Source organism: Phoenix dactylifera, chromosome 1 (assembly GCF_009389715.1).
Source record: "Phoenix dactylifera cultivar Barhee BC4 chromosome 1, palm_55x_up_171113_PBpolish2nd_filt_p, whole genome shotgun sequence".
NCBI classification, from domain to species: domain Eukaryota; kingdom Viridiplantae; phylum Streptophyta; class Magnoliopsida; order Arecales; family Arecaceae; genus Phoenix; species Phoenix dactylifera.
In genome coordinates this window covers 28,546,741-28,563,198 of record NC_052392.1, presented here as the reverse complement: position 1 = coordinate 28,563,198, position 16,458 = coordinate 28,546,741, and the positions used below count along the sequence as shown (strand labels likewise).

At 35.6% G+C, this 16,458-nt stretch overlaps 1 protein-coding gene across 1 annotated transcript; it reads right to left on the bottom strand.

Annotated features, from left to right (window-relative positions):
• Window positions 1-5,063: 5,063 nt before the first annotated feature.
• Window positions 5,064-16,226, bottom strand: LOC103722126. The gene is made up of 3 exons (XM_008812572.4): window positions 15,932-16,226; window positions 15,434-15,837; window positions 5,064-6,129 (listed from the first exon to the last, which is right to left on the bottom strand). The coding sequence occupies exons 1-3, from the start codon at window positions 16,050-16,052 to the stop codon at window positions 5,509-5,511; spliced, it is 1,146 nt and encodes a 381-aa protein (XP_008810794.2). The 5' UTR covers window positions 16,053-16,226; the 3' UTR covers window positions 5,064-5,508.
• Between the last annotated feature and the right edge of the window lie 232 nt (window positions 16,227-16,458).

Below are 16,458 nucleotides of genomic sequence, written 5' to 3'. Positions count from 1 at the left end.
TTCATAATTATGTATGGAAAAATCTTGGATAATATCGTCCTCGCATTAAGCATTAGGTGTCTCCAAGTTCTCATCCGTTACCATTCGAACTTTTTCCCCTGTTGTTGTCATCTTCCTCTGAGATCTGATAGCAACCAAGAATCTGACCCTTATTAAAATTAAATATTTGAAAATATTATTCGTTGAGACGTAGCTGTTAGGGAACAAATCATGCATACTTGAATCCATCTGCTTTTCTTCCACGCAAGAGACGCATCATTCGATTATATTTGATAGCATGAATAGTTTGAAACTTTGTTTGATTGTGACAATTATGGCTTTTGCCGTTTTTGTATTTAAAAAATATAAATAGAATTTTAAATTTATTGTAAATAATTTTTTTAAAAAATTAACTTTTACGATACTTTAAAGAATTAGCGACACTTATAAGCGTTAGCAATTTGATAAAAAATTAACTTTTACGATACTTTAAAGAATTAGCGACACTTGTAAGCGTTAGCAATTTGATTGTCAATGTCTACGTAACCAATGCTTTTGCAACGTTTTAGAAATCATGAGAAATAAAATTGCCGTCGCTTATAAGCATCGATATATACATTAAAAAATGTCCGCAATGTCTAAAATTGATGTAGTATTCTATATATATATATACATAAAAGACAAAATATTTTGCAAGAGATATTAGACTCAAAATAATAAACAAAGATATTCTGCAGAGATTTTATCCTTTCTCCTCCTTCAGCTCGCCAACTAGCGTTTCATGCAAATCTCATTTGAGTCCAATATTCTTTTAATCAAATTCTTTAGATTAATGAAATGATCCGATATTATCCTTCTCCTCCCAATGTATAACTAACTGCCATCAATAACTGGGCATAACATCTCTACTACTTTGGAGAAGAGATCTCTCTAACTTTTCTATTCCCTTCCCTCCTTCGAACATCTCTCGCTAAAAATTTCTCCCCATCCTTGCATTGCCACCTCCTCCACTTCATTTACCATACTTTCTCCCCCACGGAGGCTGTCATTGCCGAGCGTTGGCATTGAGTTGCCACTCTGTATTAAATCACAAAATATAAAAAAATAAACTACTGATTACAAAGAGAAAACGAAATATATTAATTATCCATGTTCCCATGACCTTTTTAACTTTTCCACCTCTCCCATCCAAAAGAACACACATGATGGTAGCTAGCATCAAAGGTTAAAAAGTGCACTCATAAAGCTAGCATCTTGAACGTGACTTAGGTAGCAATAGCTTGGTCCTTTCATTCCTCATTCATTTTGGGATGGTTTGAGATCCAAACTTCAAGTTTTTTTTTTTTTTAAAGACATGGCATTGCTTCGAAATGATGAATCGTGCCTCACTATTGTTTTTTAAATAGAAAAGTTGATAGGAAGTCTGTTTGATTAAGGAAAGAGAAAGGTGAGGACAGAAGGAGATGCAGCGTAATCCGAAGGCAGAGGGATCATAAGTTTCAGACATGCAATTATTTGATTGTTCAAATGGTGTGGCAGCCAAGGCAAACAAATAGTTAAATAGGAAAAGACATTCCGGCCGCATATCTAGTTATATATTAGAATATATAATTAGATCAATCCACAGGAGGATAATATGTGAAGGGCCACCAAACTAATAATTGTGACGAGGAGCCAACAAACATCTTGTAAGGTGACGGAAACTTCCAAGTTTCTCTCTTCTACTGACCCTTATCTTTCTTGCAGGGGTGTCTCGCTAGTTTGATGCATGGACGCCTGAACAATGAACGCCGCGTCCCGTTGTGTTTGATGGGTACGTGACTCGCCTACCCAAGCAGACCCCTCCAAGAACCCCACCACGAGAGCCAGAGTGTTGGGAAGAGTGATTTGACATGAGAAAATAATAAAACAATTCAAGATTTCGATCTGGATAACCGCTATCTTTAAGGTGATATTTGCTTCAACTATAATAAGTTTGTTAACGAGTTCATGGCAAATCACTCTTAGGATACAAGAAAGCTTTATAGAATAGCAATTTTGAAGAAATTTTTAAAAGCTCTCTAAGAAACTGTTTTGAAGCTAGAAGGAAGAATAAAGATTTTAAGATGGAAAGGAAGGGAGAATGTTGCTATTTTTCATCACAAAGCTCTATATTTAGAGAGTCTGAATCTATGCAAAGGCATCTATCCCGTAGATACGAGACTTTTCAATGCATAGATACATGGCTCTTCTTTCATCCATATGTGACACTGACTCTTCAGTTTAAATTGAAGCCTAATACCAACGATTGTCCCACAATGGTGAACCAATGCAAAAGCACCATCATGGGACTTCAATTTTAAATTGCAGTCTATCCTGTAGAGATATTGTAAAAGGAAGTCTCTTTCGAAAAAATAATTGTAAATATATGTTGGCCCCTTTCTCTCTCTTCCCCTTATTTATTTATTTTTGAGAAGAGACTGTACGCATCCGTTGGCCCTTCCTCTCCTTTTCTTCCTTCTTATTTTTTATTTAAATATTATAGTCTACCTAACATTCGTCCACTAGATTGTAATATTAAATTTCCTTTAGCTTCTAATAATACAATGATGCATACATGAAGGTATCTTTTGATTCAAACCTTTAATTAGTGTAAATATTTTAAAGCTCTAATGAAGTTATTGGTGGTCAAAGCTTAAACCAACACTTCTTTGCATAAGAACCAAAAACATTACACACATGATTATATACAGTTTAGTGAGAAGTTCATAAACACACTTTGAGACTATTATGGCTATGTGCTAATTTCGGCTTCATGAATATTTACAAGAGTAAACCCTTAAACTTTTTCTAAAAGCGGCACCACTTCTATATCTATATAGGTGGAATCTCTACCCTATTTGTGTCCCTGTTATTATAGACACTTGAAAATAATTAAAATTTCATTAAGAGTAAAAACTCATCATCTATTTATCGTAACAATCAGCACTGATTATCCTACTTGGGAAGTTTCAGTGCCATCTAAACACATAACAACAACTTGTTGTTACCCTTTAAATCTTAGAACTAGTTTTTGCTTGAACAAGGTTGGGTTCCCATTACTGATGACTAATTAGAAAGTGTTTCAGTCCCATTCTAGCAGTAGTAGTTTTTACAAATTCTCTTGATAATCCTTTGGTTAAAGCATCTGCTAGATTATTGCTAGGTCACACACAAATAATGGCAACAACTCCATCCATTATTAATTATTTGACATATTCATGTCTTAAGCTTATATGTCTAGATTTTCTGTTATTGATCTTTCTATATGCTCTAGACATAGTTGCTTCACTATCATAGTGTAAGGAGACAGGCATAGGTTGTAGCTATAACTTAATACCTAGCAACAGATTTCTCAACTATTCATCTTCCTTACTAGCAACGGCTAATGCTATAAATTTAGATTCTATGGTTGAGTATGATATGCATGTTTGTTTCTTAGAGGCCCAACTTATCGCTCCACCTCTAAGTGTAAAGGTCCATCAAGATGTTGATTTATTATCTCCTACACTTGTAATCTAATTTGCATCAGTGAATCCTTCTAGTACAACTGGATAACCAAAATAGAATAGTTCTAAATCAATAGTTTTCTTGAGATGTCCAAGGACTCTGTTTATTACTTTCCGATGATCTGTACTAAGTTTATCGGTATATCTTGAGAGCTTGCATACTGCGAATGCAATATTTGGCTTAGTACAATACATTACATACATTAAGCTTCTAATAGCACTAGCATATTCAAGCTGTCCCATTGCTCCATCATGATTTTCAGTTAACTTAACATTGGGATCATATGGGACACTTGCTTTCTTTATTCCAAGATGTTTAAACTTTAACAATAATTTCTTGGTTCAAAACATAACCCTCACCTTATTTCTTAACTTTTATGCCTAAGATAGTATCTACTACATTAAGATCTTTCATCTTAAATTTAGAAGTTAGATAGTTCTTAATCTGAGATACACCTTCCAAATTGGTCCTAAAAATCAGTACACCATCCACATAAAGACAAATGATAACACTGTAACTATCAGTGAACTTAGAATTAATGCATTTATCAACACTGTTATATGTGAATCCATTTGACAAAATTATTTAATCAAAATTTTTATTCCATTGCCTTGGAGCTTGCTTTAAACCATATAATGATTTGACTTATTTATTTTTTTTTAATTTTCAGGAAGAATAAAACCTTCTTGTTGTTCCATATGGACCTCTTCATTGAGGTCACTATTTAAGAAAGTTGTGTTACCATCCATTTGATGAATATGCAAATTATAAATTGAAACTAATGCTATGAGAACTATAATAGATTTTATTCTGCCACTAGTGCATATGTATCAAAATAATCTATGCCTTCCTTTTATGTATATTTCTTAGCTATTAATCTAGCATTGAAGATTTGTATAGATCCATCTGTATCATATTTTCTTCCAAATACCCATTTACATCTTATACGTTTTGATCCTAGAGGCAAATCCAGTTTTGTAAAATATTAGCTTCCAGGCTTTGCCTCCTTTTGTAGCGAAAAAAAAATCAGCTCTTCAGAGATTGCGCAGGCCAATACACCAATTAAACCATGCTTGTTTAAGCTTCTGCCGCCATGCCTGTCCGGCTCCATGAAGAGACTGCAGATAGCTAGAGGTGGAAGGACTATTATCAAATCCCATCAACAACATTGATATATCGAAGCATTTTTCTCTATCAACTTTGAGTTCTGAATTTTAGATGGAGGTTGACCATGTTTACATGCATGCATGCATGCATACAAACATGTATGTACGTGTAAATATTCATGGGTTGGGTTAAAAGTAAATCCAAATTGTGGAAAGATGCCGGCACTCTTTGGTCATGGCTTTTCTTTTTTTTAAAAAAAAATTGTATTTCTTTTCTTTCATGTCGCTTTTGTCCCATTTATTTATCAATAAATTGTAAGATGACTTGTACTGCTTTTATCATTAAAAACAAAAGCGCACGAACTCTAGACAGAAAAGGGACTCAAGGAATAATTAAGCATAATTTTCATGACCATCAACCTAACATCAACTAATAACAAGTTCCGGAGCTAGGAAGAAGTCCCATTAATCGAGAACATCAGCAACTGGCAAACAAGTCATTCACCAGAGTTTATGATACATAACTTGGACATGGTAAAATATAAAAACTCTATGATACATAACTTCGACAGAAAAGGGACCCAAGAAATTATTTAGCATAATTTTCATGACCATCAACCTAACATCAACTAATAACAAGTTCCGGAGCTAGGAAGAAGTCCCATTAATCGAGAACATCAGCAAATGGCAAACAAGTCATTCACCAGAGTTTATGATACATAACTTGGACATAGTAGAAATATAAGAACTCTATGATTACCCCCCTACCCAGCAGTTGGCGCAGCACTTCAAACCGTGCACCCACTTTTTCTTACTCTACCCCATCTCTTCAAGTACTCAAATATTAACCCAGTCCTGTTACTTCTCCAGCAGCTAGATTGACTGTTTTTCTCCCTCATTCACAGCATCTCTTTGTTCTCCACATCACCGTTTCCATGGCTCCTTCCATTGCAGCAACTTTCTCTTCCTTCTCAACATCGTTCTCCACAGCTCCCTCCACAGCATCTTTCCCTTCCTTCTCCACATCATCTTTCTTAGCAGCCTCGGTTGTCAAATCTTTCTCTTTGTGATTGTTCTTTGACACCCCCATCCAAGAATTATGTCTCTTACCGCTGAGGTGAGAAGCCATTGCGAGGGTGCTGTTGCACCTCACTTTGCAGCATTTGCACAACAGAAATTTCTTATTCTGCAGTACCTCATGCATTTTACCATCTACTTGCATTTTCAAAGTCTTCGGACCATCAGTAGATGCATCTTCTTTGGTAGCAACTGCTGTCTTTGGCTTAAAAGCAGTTGCGCCATTGTTCTTGAGCCCTGTTTTGCTGACCTCGAGCTTTAGTAAATTGGCCTTGTGCTTCTTGCCTTCGAGGTGGTCGTTCAAACGCTCCTCGCTGGTCGCAGTCACTTGACACAGAGCACAGCTCCAGTCCTTCTGGGGCTTTGGGAGTTTGCCTGCTCCTGCATTTGCCACTGCTTTCCTCTTGGTTCCAGAAAGCTTCTGCTCTGATGGCTTAACCTGCAACAGGAATACAAGACAAATTTCTACTTCGCAGATGAAATATCAAATGCAGATTTCTTTAAAAAAAAAAGTAAATCAAAAGAAACAAATTTATGTTAGTTAAATCTTGTGGTCTTCACATATAAAACTAAATAACAACTACTCTTTTATTGTTTCAAACTTGGACGGCCATGACTTGTTTGGATTTCAGCACTAGCTTGACTGATATACATTCAGCTGGCAATAAATTGCCTTCGAATGGGATTCTAACAAAACAGAATTACAAGGTTGAACATAGCAATGATAGACTTGTCTTTATTCACTAATTTAGAATGTATTTTTATTTAGATATTTTAACTAATTATATCTAATGATTGTTCTGATCAACAATATGCTAATACTATACATACTTCTCTTCTTGCTCAAACCTTTTTTTGTTTTAAAATAAGAGAAGCACTGGAGAGAAGTTTGTAAACCAAAGTTGCAAAGGAACCATTTAGCAGTTTATGTGACAACAAATATGTGAGAACTAGAATTTTTATCAATTCGACTCTTCTTCCAACTTGCTGACTGCTCTCCTAGTTTTTTTTGTGGGTTTTGTTAATTAAACCAAACCTACAACAATATCAACATTTACACCTTGTATATTGTCATCCAACAAATAATGACTGCCTACACCTACTTGACTAGTTGGAGATAAATGTGTTCAGGTGTGAAATATTGTGCAATTATACCTAATCAATGAAAGCTCCAATCTTGATTTTTGTTGTTATAGCTTCTACAATATTCTTGTTGAAAAAAATATATTTTTATAAACAAGGTTATATAGAACTATTTAATGGTGCTTTTGTTGAACATATGTCATGTGCATTTTAGTGAGAATAAATTTTATTAATTCGAATTGAAAATAATAAAAAAAGAATATACTGGAAAATCCATGAAGGAAAGCTTTAAAATGAGAATATACTGGAAAAATAGCATTTGAGGAGAAGTGGTGAAGAACCAAGTGAGTTGATATTAAAATGCATAATGAAGATTCCTGTGGTAGTAAATTTATGGGGGGTTATATTTGTCATCAGAATTAGGCAAAGAGAAAGATACAAGAGCATAATGATGAAAATCATGAAAAACTTGAATAAACAGGCATTTGCAAAATGATGCAGCTCTTAATAATCTAAGTAGCATAGAAAGCTAGAAAGATGGTTGGCAAAGTGCAACAAAGATTTGAGGCCTCAATTAAAAGGGATAAAATTTGAGGAATGACCTAAGTTTCATGGAAAATGGTTATGAAGTTCTGTTCATATGGCCCATCAGCTTGAAACACTACATACAAGTATTTCAAAAGAAACAAAATCATGCACATCACAAGGACTAATGCTTGCAGAAAGGACTCGCAAGAACATTATGTGTAAGAACGTGGTTTCTCTGGTAATGAGTTGTGACTAAAGAGACTCCCCAACATTTTTTTTTTCGGTGTACCAATAGGAGTGGGGGGGGGGAGAGGAAACCTCAACCGCGTAGCAGCCCCCCTTCCACCAGGAAATGTTCGATGCAGGCCGCAAGTTTCCGCATACCCTTCCCGACCCGTGGGTTCTCCCACTGGTTCATTACCCATATATGAGTACATCACCCTAGCGCCACCTCGATACCGGAAAATCAGATGGCGACTCCACCAGGCAAACCAGACGGGGGGCATCCGGTCCCCACATTTAATCGACGCCCGTGCATTTTGAACCTGGGTCACTCCGGTGGAATCTAAGCCCCGCTCCAACCGTGCTACCACCTTAGTGGCTTTTTTTTTCATAACACACTCAATAAACACAAGCATATAGTAACATAACTAATACCATCCATCAACATGTGTCAAACTGTTAAAAATTATATGAGATGCACAAACTTACTCATGGTAGTGCCCTAAATAAGCTATCAATTCATTAGAAATATTACATAAGGCAATTGGTTATGATATCTCCTATCACTGTAGCATGAGATACCTGATGTGCTATAAGAACAATAGGCTTCATAGCATGATTAGCCAAACTAGGTCAAACTGCCCGGTTCAACCCATACCCACCCGAGCCAATGCGGAATTGGCACGGTTCGGTTGGTATTTTCAAAAAATTTCATGAACCGCCCGCTCAGAACCGGTTCACCCCTCCTCTATACAAAAGACTTGAATTTATGGTCTGCTAAACCGGAGTGAACCGGAGCAGAACCACTTCGCCCTTCTTTTTTCTAAAAGGCTTGAATTTATGGTCTGCCAAACTGGGGTAAACTACCTGGTTCCCCCCATGCCGAACCAGTAGTCAGCCAATATGGGTCTTGGTACCAGTTTGGCTAACCTTGCTTCATAGAGAATATTGCAGGGAACTCAATCAAGTGCCTAGGACAATCATGGGTTGACTAGTCAGACTATATCCTAGAAAAATCTATAGCACTAATTAATGGTTTTCAGGGATGGTGGACTAAGTTTAAAAGAAAGATAACTCAAAGGAACCTATCTCGCCTTTACTGCTTTTGACTGCAGCTGATTCACTTAGTAGAAAGCTGAATTTAGCTAGGCAAGAGAACCTACTTCCGGCTTAGATGATAGGATGGTTGTTAGAGGGATTAGGAACCTACATTTTGCTGACACACTCCTTACTTACAAAGCATAGGTGGATCACTTAATTTTTCTGAAGTTCATACACTGGATTTCAAATTTCCTCTGATATTTGCATCAATTTTTCTAATAGTTTGATCATTTACTTGGGTGAAATCTTGGAGAGGAATCCTACCTGCAAAGATCAGGAATTGCAAGTTGGAGTCATTGCTATTGACCTATCTTGATCTCCCATTAAGTGACAGATCTCTCTAAAGATTGGATCAGAAAACCCATATATATATATATTTTTGATATGCAGAAAATCCATATGCAAAAGGTAGATATGTAACTCATGGGATCAAAAAAAAAAATACTCCTGTCTTTAGGTGGAAAAACCACTCTTATGAATTCATTCCTTACGACCAATCAACCCTACTGTATGTCTATCTTTCAACCACCAACCTGGGTTGTCGATAAGATCGACAAAGTTCATAGATCCTTTATGTGGAAAGGATGGGAAGCAGAAAATTTTTCTTTCTTAGTTAGTTGAATAATGGTGCGCAAGGAAAAGAAGGCAGTCGGTTTGGGTATTAAAAACCTAAAGGATATGAACAGGGCACTTACCTTCATTAAGTTGACTCTTCTTGAAGGAAACAAATTTATAGGCCTACTCTCAAAAAAGGAGTTTCCACCCAGAATAATGAATAGAATGTCAACAATTTCACTACTTTGGACAGGTATCAACAAGATAGTTGAACCAATTGGTTCAACTAGCGACAATTTTTTTGTTGCTTGACAATTGATTCAAAGGGGTCAAACCAATTGGTTCAGATAGTTGAAGCATTTGTAGCACTGAGTCAACCAAGTTTTTCAATTTTGCATGTTTTAATCCAACCCAATCTAAATCTAAAGTTTTTTTGGCACAACATATAATCCAAAATTTCAAAATATCATCTCTAACTAGGGGTATCAAAAAAAAACAAGCTGTCCATATGCTAATTAGTGTTTGGGTCGAAATTTAGCTCAAGCCCAGCTAGTTCAATTACTAGATGACCTAAGTTTAAGCTAAATCCTACTCATTTAAATTCAACTCAAAAAGCTCAAAATTTATTTTATATGATATTTATTGACATATATAACATATTTTTAAAATGAATAATGTTTTATAAATTATTAATTGTATATTACTAATTCAATAACCAGTTTTTGTATCTTAATCTAATGGATGAATAGCCTTTAGTCATTGGTTAATGATCCAATATCTAGATTTACTGATCTATAAAAGGGGCTTCAGAAGCCCTAAACAAGGTTCTCATGCACCACCCCGCTATCCATTCGCTCTCATCCTTTGCACTCTCCTCTCCCAATTTTTCCTCTGTCCCGATCCTCCAACTCCACCACTTCCCCTCCCTCCTACTTCTTCCTCATCAAAGAGAAAACATCCTTCATTGGCCATTAAGGGTTAGTTGAGACAAAGGAATTGATCTAGTGAAGAAGCCTTCTCTCACCTCCTTTCGGTTAGCCTTTTAAAGTAAGGTCATGGGTTGTTGCAAATAGTATCAGAGCAGACCCAACTCATAACCATATGGACTAAGAGATACAACAATATAAGTCCAGTTAGATTGATCATGAGTTGATCGTGATGTTTGTGATTGAATTTGTGATACTTGTGATTGGATTTGAATGCATTTGGACCCTTAGTCAGATGAAGACGCAATAACTTAAAAAGAAAAGTATATGTGCGAACTCATGTAGGCATGTGTTTAGTCCCACATCGACTATGCACTAAAAAGATTTTGGATAATTATACAAGGCCAAGAAACCCAAATAATACCTTCCGGCTAGCCTTTTTGGATGGAATCTTGGTTATAACAAAAGAAATTTAAGAGTTTCTCTCAACAAGAAATCAATAGTTTTCTAATTGTTTTGCTTTATTCTTTCTACCTTTATTATTTGGAAAGCACTGCATTTGGGTAAATTTGTATGAAAGCCCTCTTAAAATTGATATTTGCATGTATATTCTTATAAAATATTTGTTTCTTTATTTTTTTTCTTGCATATGTGCCCATACCATTTAGCACCATAAAAAAATTAGCGATTTAAAATTAAAAATGGCTGAAATATCCTTAATGGGTAGATACGCAAAAAGAAATATTTATAAGAATATATATGCAAATAATACTTTGCGAGGGTATTCAAGCAATTTTACATATTTAGGAGGGTTTACATGCAAAAAAATCTGTATTTGTCTAGTGCATGCTCCTCAATATTTTTCATAAAATATTGCTTAAGAAAAAAATTGATTCGATAATTAGATAACAAAAAGAGTTATGAAAGTTCTTTCACTAATTATGAGATTATTCTACTAATTTTTTCTTCATTTATAACAACCTCTATATCGTATTTCATCGAAACATAGCTTATAATATTTATTGTTATAGATGCTTATCTGAAGGCATGTATTAGAATATAGACAAGAATTAGAATCTCTTAACGCTAAATTGCAATGGTCAAGCTTTCTTGCTCTGCTATGTTCATGAGTGAAAGAATAACGTCAATCATCCCCAAGCAAAATTATTGAAGGACTTCGAACCCTTTAGACTTATCAACAACCTCCATAGCCATGTGGTAGAAGACCATCCTTTATATTGTGTACCTTAAGCCACTTTTTTTGGAGCTTCAATTTTCTAAAAGAAGAAAAAATATAGTGTATGGGGCCCATCTTGTCACGGTAATTTTAAATCAGCCATCAGCCTATACATGAGAAATTTTCTAATTCTAAAAGATAAACATTGCAAATCTTATACACTAAAAGATAAATATTGCAAATCTCTCACAATACTTTTCTTTAAATAATTCATAAAGCTAAAAGCAGGACCTGACCATCTTCATATAAAAAAGGATATAATGAATGGTTGTATAGGGTGGAGAAGCGAGTCAAAAGAATGGTTTTGATTCTGGATGGAGAAGTGAAAGAGATGATTGAGAGAGATTGAAAATTTTCTCAAAGAAGATAAAGATATTAGTTTCTAGTGAGACCTATTAACCTATTACCCAATTCAGAAATAAAAAGATATTTTTTATAATTTTAATTAATTTTAATTCAAATAAATATGATTTTGGCTAATCACGTTAACTAAATCGCTATGTCAAAGATATTCATACAAAAATAGTATTTTGTGAGGACATACACATAAATATCAATTTGGAGGGCATAAATACCCTCCAAAATTGCTATTTGCATGTATACCCTTATAAACTTTTTTTTCATATTTACCTGCTAAGGATATTTTTGTCATTTCAATTTTAAACCGCTAACTTCTTAATGGCGTTAGATGGCATGGATAGATACGCAAAAAAAAGGGTATATATACAAAACAAGTGTTTGATGAGTATATATATGCAAATATCAATTTTAGAAAAGTATTCACGCAAATTCCAATATTTAGGAGGGCATGTACGCAAAAAAACTCATAACATTATTATATTCCTATAAAATTATAATATTATAATATTATATTACAATATTATACTATTATATCACAATATTATAGTATTCCAAATAAATAATTTATAAATTAAGAATACTTTTTTATAATAATAGTTCTTGATAGTACAAAGAGTTAAAAAATTTAAAGCACTATGCAATATCCTTTATTGTCATTTACTCATACTAAAAACACTTCCTTAGTTGGGTTACCAAACATATGTTAAAGTCCCACAACACTTTAAAAATATAATTGGCAAATAGTAAACAATTTTTTTATTAAAAGCACTACTTCCAAAAACTCTACTGCATGCCTTATTTTTCTATCAATCCAAAATACCTAAGATACCGATAAAACAATTTTAAGTCCATTACTCCTACAAAGAAGTCATTGGACCTGGATAATTCAAACTAAATAAATTAAAAATTTCTAATCCAGGATCAAAAGCTAAAGCTTAAATTACCCCTTTCAAATCTTATCAAGTTTGACACCTGTCATGTACAATATCAAGATAAATCATATTACATATAAATGCATATAAACATATTCGATAAGATACCTAAACAATGTTTGATTTGAGTGTTAGAGATTAAGATTAATATGCTATGTAGTTGGTGTGCCCTAAGTGAGTTGTGCTTAAGGCCACAACAAAACTAAAAGTTAAAATAGACCCTATTAAAGAACAAATTACCTAAAAGCTTGGTATTCATCAAGATTGCAAGTGTCCTTGTCATAAACTCGGATCAACTAGAGGAAGAAAAAAAAAGCCATGTCTAAACATGATATGATGAGCCTAGTTTCAGTTTAGGCTTGGGCTAGGCCTGGTCTTGGTGGTTTCAACCTCAAGATTTAGTCAGGATAACCTTAGCCTAAGCTGAAGCAAACAAACTGAGACCCATAATTATAGAAGCAAGGCAAGGGGGCTTCAAGATTATGATGAAAGATCATTTAGAAAAATGTCGTAAGTGTGACATGAAAAATTATTGTTAGAACAAAACAACCTAAAGGCACTCCCATGATGGAATAAGTTAAATTAAAAGCACAGCTTATATCTACAAATATTCCATCCATGGTTTGCAGTACCGACTCATACCGACTAGTTACCATACCGTATAGGTAGAGTACCAAGGTTCGGTTATGTATATGTCGAACTGATCTAAACCAATTCGAACTGAGTGGAACCGCCTTGTACTGCCCGGTATCATCATGTGTATCGTACTCTACCGACCTATAGCGCCTGGTTTCTGCTGGTACCATGATAAAAAGTGTGAAAAAGAGATTAGGAGTTATCTCAGTATGAGTGTATGTATAGCATACCTTACCATACTGAACGTACCAGAACCAATAACATACCAATATGATACCTAGTACTAATTACGGACCTTAATTCCAGCATATAAGTGGTAAAGGAAAAAGGAAGTCAAAGAAAATGCAAATTCCATCAAATTAATAAATAAAAATAGCCCAATTTTGACCTTAGATTTTTTCAAAGGATTACACATCAGAAAGATTCAAGATATCAAACCTCATGGTCTTATTTCACATTATGGATTATAAATGAATGAGTAAATAAGAGAGTACAAGTAATCATATGCAATAAGAATCTAAACATGCTCGACATGTTGTTTGTAGTATCAACATTATAATAACCAAACAATAAATATTTTAACTTAAATCCATTAACATCACTGATTAACCCTTAAATTGATTGAATAGCTACTTATAAAAACTAGTAATGCCACAATATAAGAAACTACGTCTTTTGTGTTTTATCATATGGGTCTAATAAAAAACATAAATCCTTATTTCCAACATTCATCGTACACTAGAATTATGCATAACTAAAATCCACTTTGGAATGAAAATTTTACATACTAGCAATATTATTGATTTTCTAGTAATTTGATGAGCAACTATTATCCAATACAAGAATGGAACTAGATTAGGATGAGATTTTAAAAGAAGGGAAAAGGAAAAAAAATACTATGCTACCACTTGGCTGCCAGATGCCACTGCAAACAAAAGAAAAAAATATCATGTTTGCATGAGTTTCCTATTTTTTGGGGGATGTTCTTGCAAGACAGGAAGGAGATTGAAAGATTCCGCATTCTTCTCTCCTTTAACTATGAGGTCTCTTTATGAAAGGCATCAGGATTCCTTGAAAGATTAAAATAGAAAGACAATCCACAAATAACGAATTATAATCCGTAGCCACACAACCTACATCAAGAAAGGGCATCAAGCTCTAATTTATTTCGCATTATAATAGTAGATAGATTGAGACAAGAAAAGCATTAAGATTTCTTAGAAAACATAGAGGAAAGCAAATCCCAGATTACAAACTACAACACACACTCATGACCTTTTTTCCTTGTTAGGGAGTCCAACTACAACTCAGTAGAGTCCTGTACATGCATTTTTCCCTTTTTTAAGCTGGTGGGGCAGTGCAAGGAGAGGAAGGGGGCAAGGGTTACTCCTTTTCTCTCTCCTGTATCACATGGTGGGGCCTGGAAAAATTAACATGGTGGAACTAAAAAGAGGTGGGAGACTTTCAAAGTTTTCTATTGAGGTGAGGCTGGCAGCATGATGCTGGCTTCAAACCTTTTCCATCTATATCAGTGGAAGTAGATTTCCAATAATAATAGTAGATAGATTTTATAAGGATTAGATTTCTCCACATAATGATCCACGTTAGTCAGCAAAAACATACACAATCATTATGAATTCAGACGACAAATCTGTTATTATGTTTAAACATGCAAGTTGTTTAATATAAAGCCTAAAGACAACCATAAAATGGGGTTCAATATGTAAAATGGCAGGCAACAAAGCAATTATAAGCAAATGTGCAATGTTAAATTTAAATGCCGTACATCTTGTGCATTAAGAAGACAACATAGCATTACATCATACTTAATCTGTAAAGGGTGGCAGGGGGCGAGGGAACTAACCTACGAACAAAATACAGTAACCAAATCAATGGTATAAGCCTAGCAATATTGCCAGAAGGACATCAATTCAATGCCACAAACATATCTACCAGATAAATTGCAATTGAGGCAAATATCAAACACAAAAAACCTAGTTTGACAAGTTATTACCATATTTACATCTAAAGTGCAATCTGCAAGAGGTGCACAAACGATAATCGCATACAAGCATCTATTCTCATAACTCATATCAAAGAAAGACCTAGCAAATAGAACACTATAAAAGAAGAAACAAGAGAGAGTAAAATTAAGGCGAGCACCTCCACATGGGTTGACGACTCAATGCTTCTAAGTTCAAGCTGCTGAGGTGACAAAGGAAGCTTCTTTTCCCCCCTGATCTTGGGGCGAACATCAAGCAGAAACCTCTTATCAAACTCAACTACCGGAACCCGCGCCCCGAGACCCCGCTCAATCTCATCCCCAAGCCTCACTTCCGGCACGAACCTCCCGACCATTGGGTCACAAAACCTCTCTGGATGCACCCGTCTCATCACCATCAGCCGCTCGATCTCCATCTCCCTTCTCACCTCCTCCTCAAGAACCCTCCTTTGGGCCATCTCCCTCATGATCTCCTCCCGGATCCGCTCCTTCTGGATCAACCGCTGCAGCGACTCCACGGCCGTCATCGGCTGCACCACGTCTCTTCTGATTCCACCAAAATCCGCTGCGAACCCAACACAAAGATCACGAATCGTGCCAATGACTCGCAATAGAGAAACAAGTTCAACAAAAGCTGGAAAAAAGCGATATTTTCTTACCTCGCCATGCTTGTTCCGCGAAGTAACCGGCGGCAGCGGAGGAGGAGGAGGAGAAGGAACAGGGGGTCGGGGGGAGGAACGAGGGATGCCTCTCCTCCCCGGCTCGGAACCGGAACTCCATGGAAGCCAAGAGCTAAAAGAGCGATGGATGGTAAGATTTAGGGCTGGGATTAGGGTTTTAAAGAGAGGGAGGAGATTGGGGTTTGCGATTTTGAAGGAGGAATTGGGAATCGGAGAATAGAAATAGATGGGCGTAAATTTAAGGAAAAAGCGTCCAGCGCTTAAAAGAGCAAGTGTTGGTGCCGAGACTGGAGACACAGAAAAGCGCGGAAGATTAATGAGCCTGAGGGTATCTTAGTCATTTCACAGTGGAAGTTGGAAGTTTTTAAACTTTGGAACACCGGCTGCGGCCGGTCTGGATTGGACGTGAACCGTGTCCATTGTTGGTACGGTTTGTGGGCAACCAAAACAGTAATTTGATTGCACCTAGCCGTTCCCATGTCTTTTTCTTTTTTAAAATTTTCTTC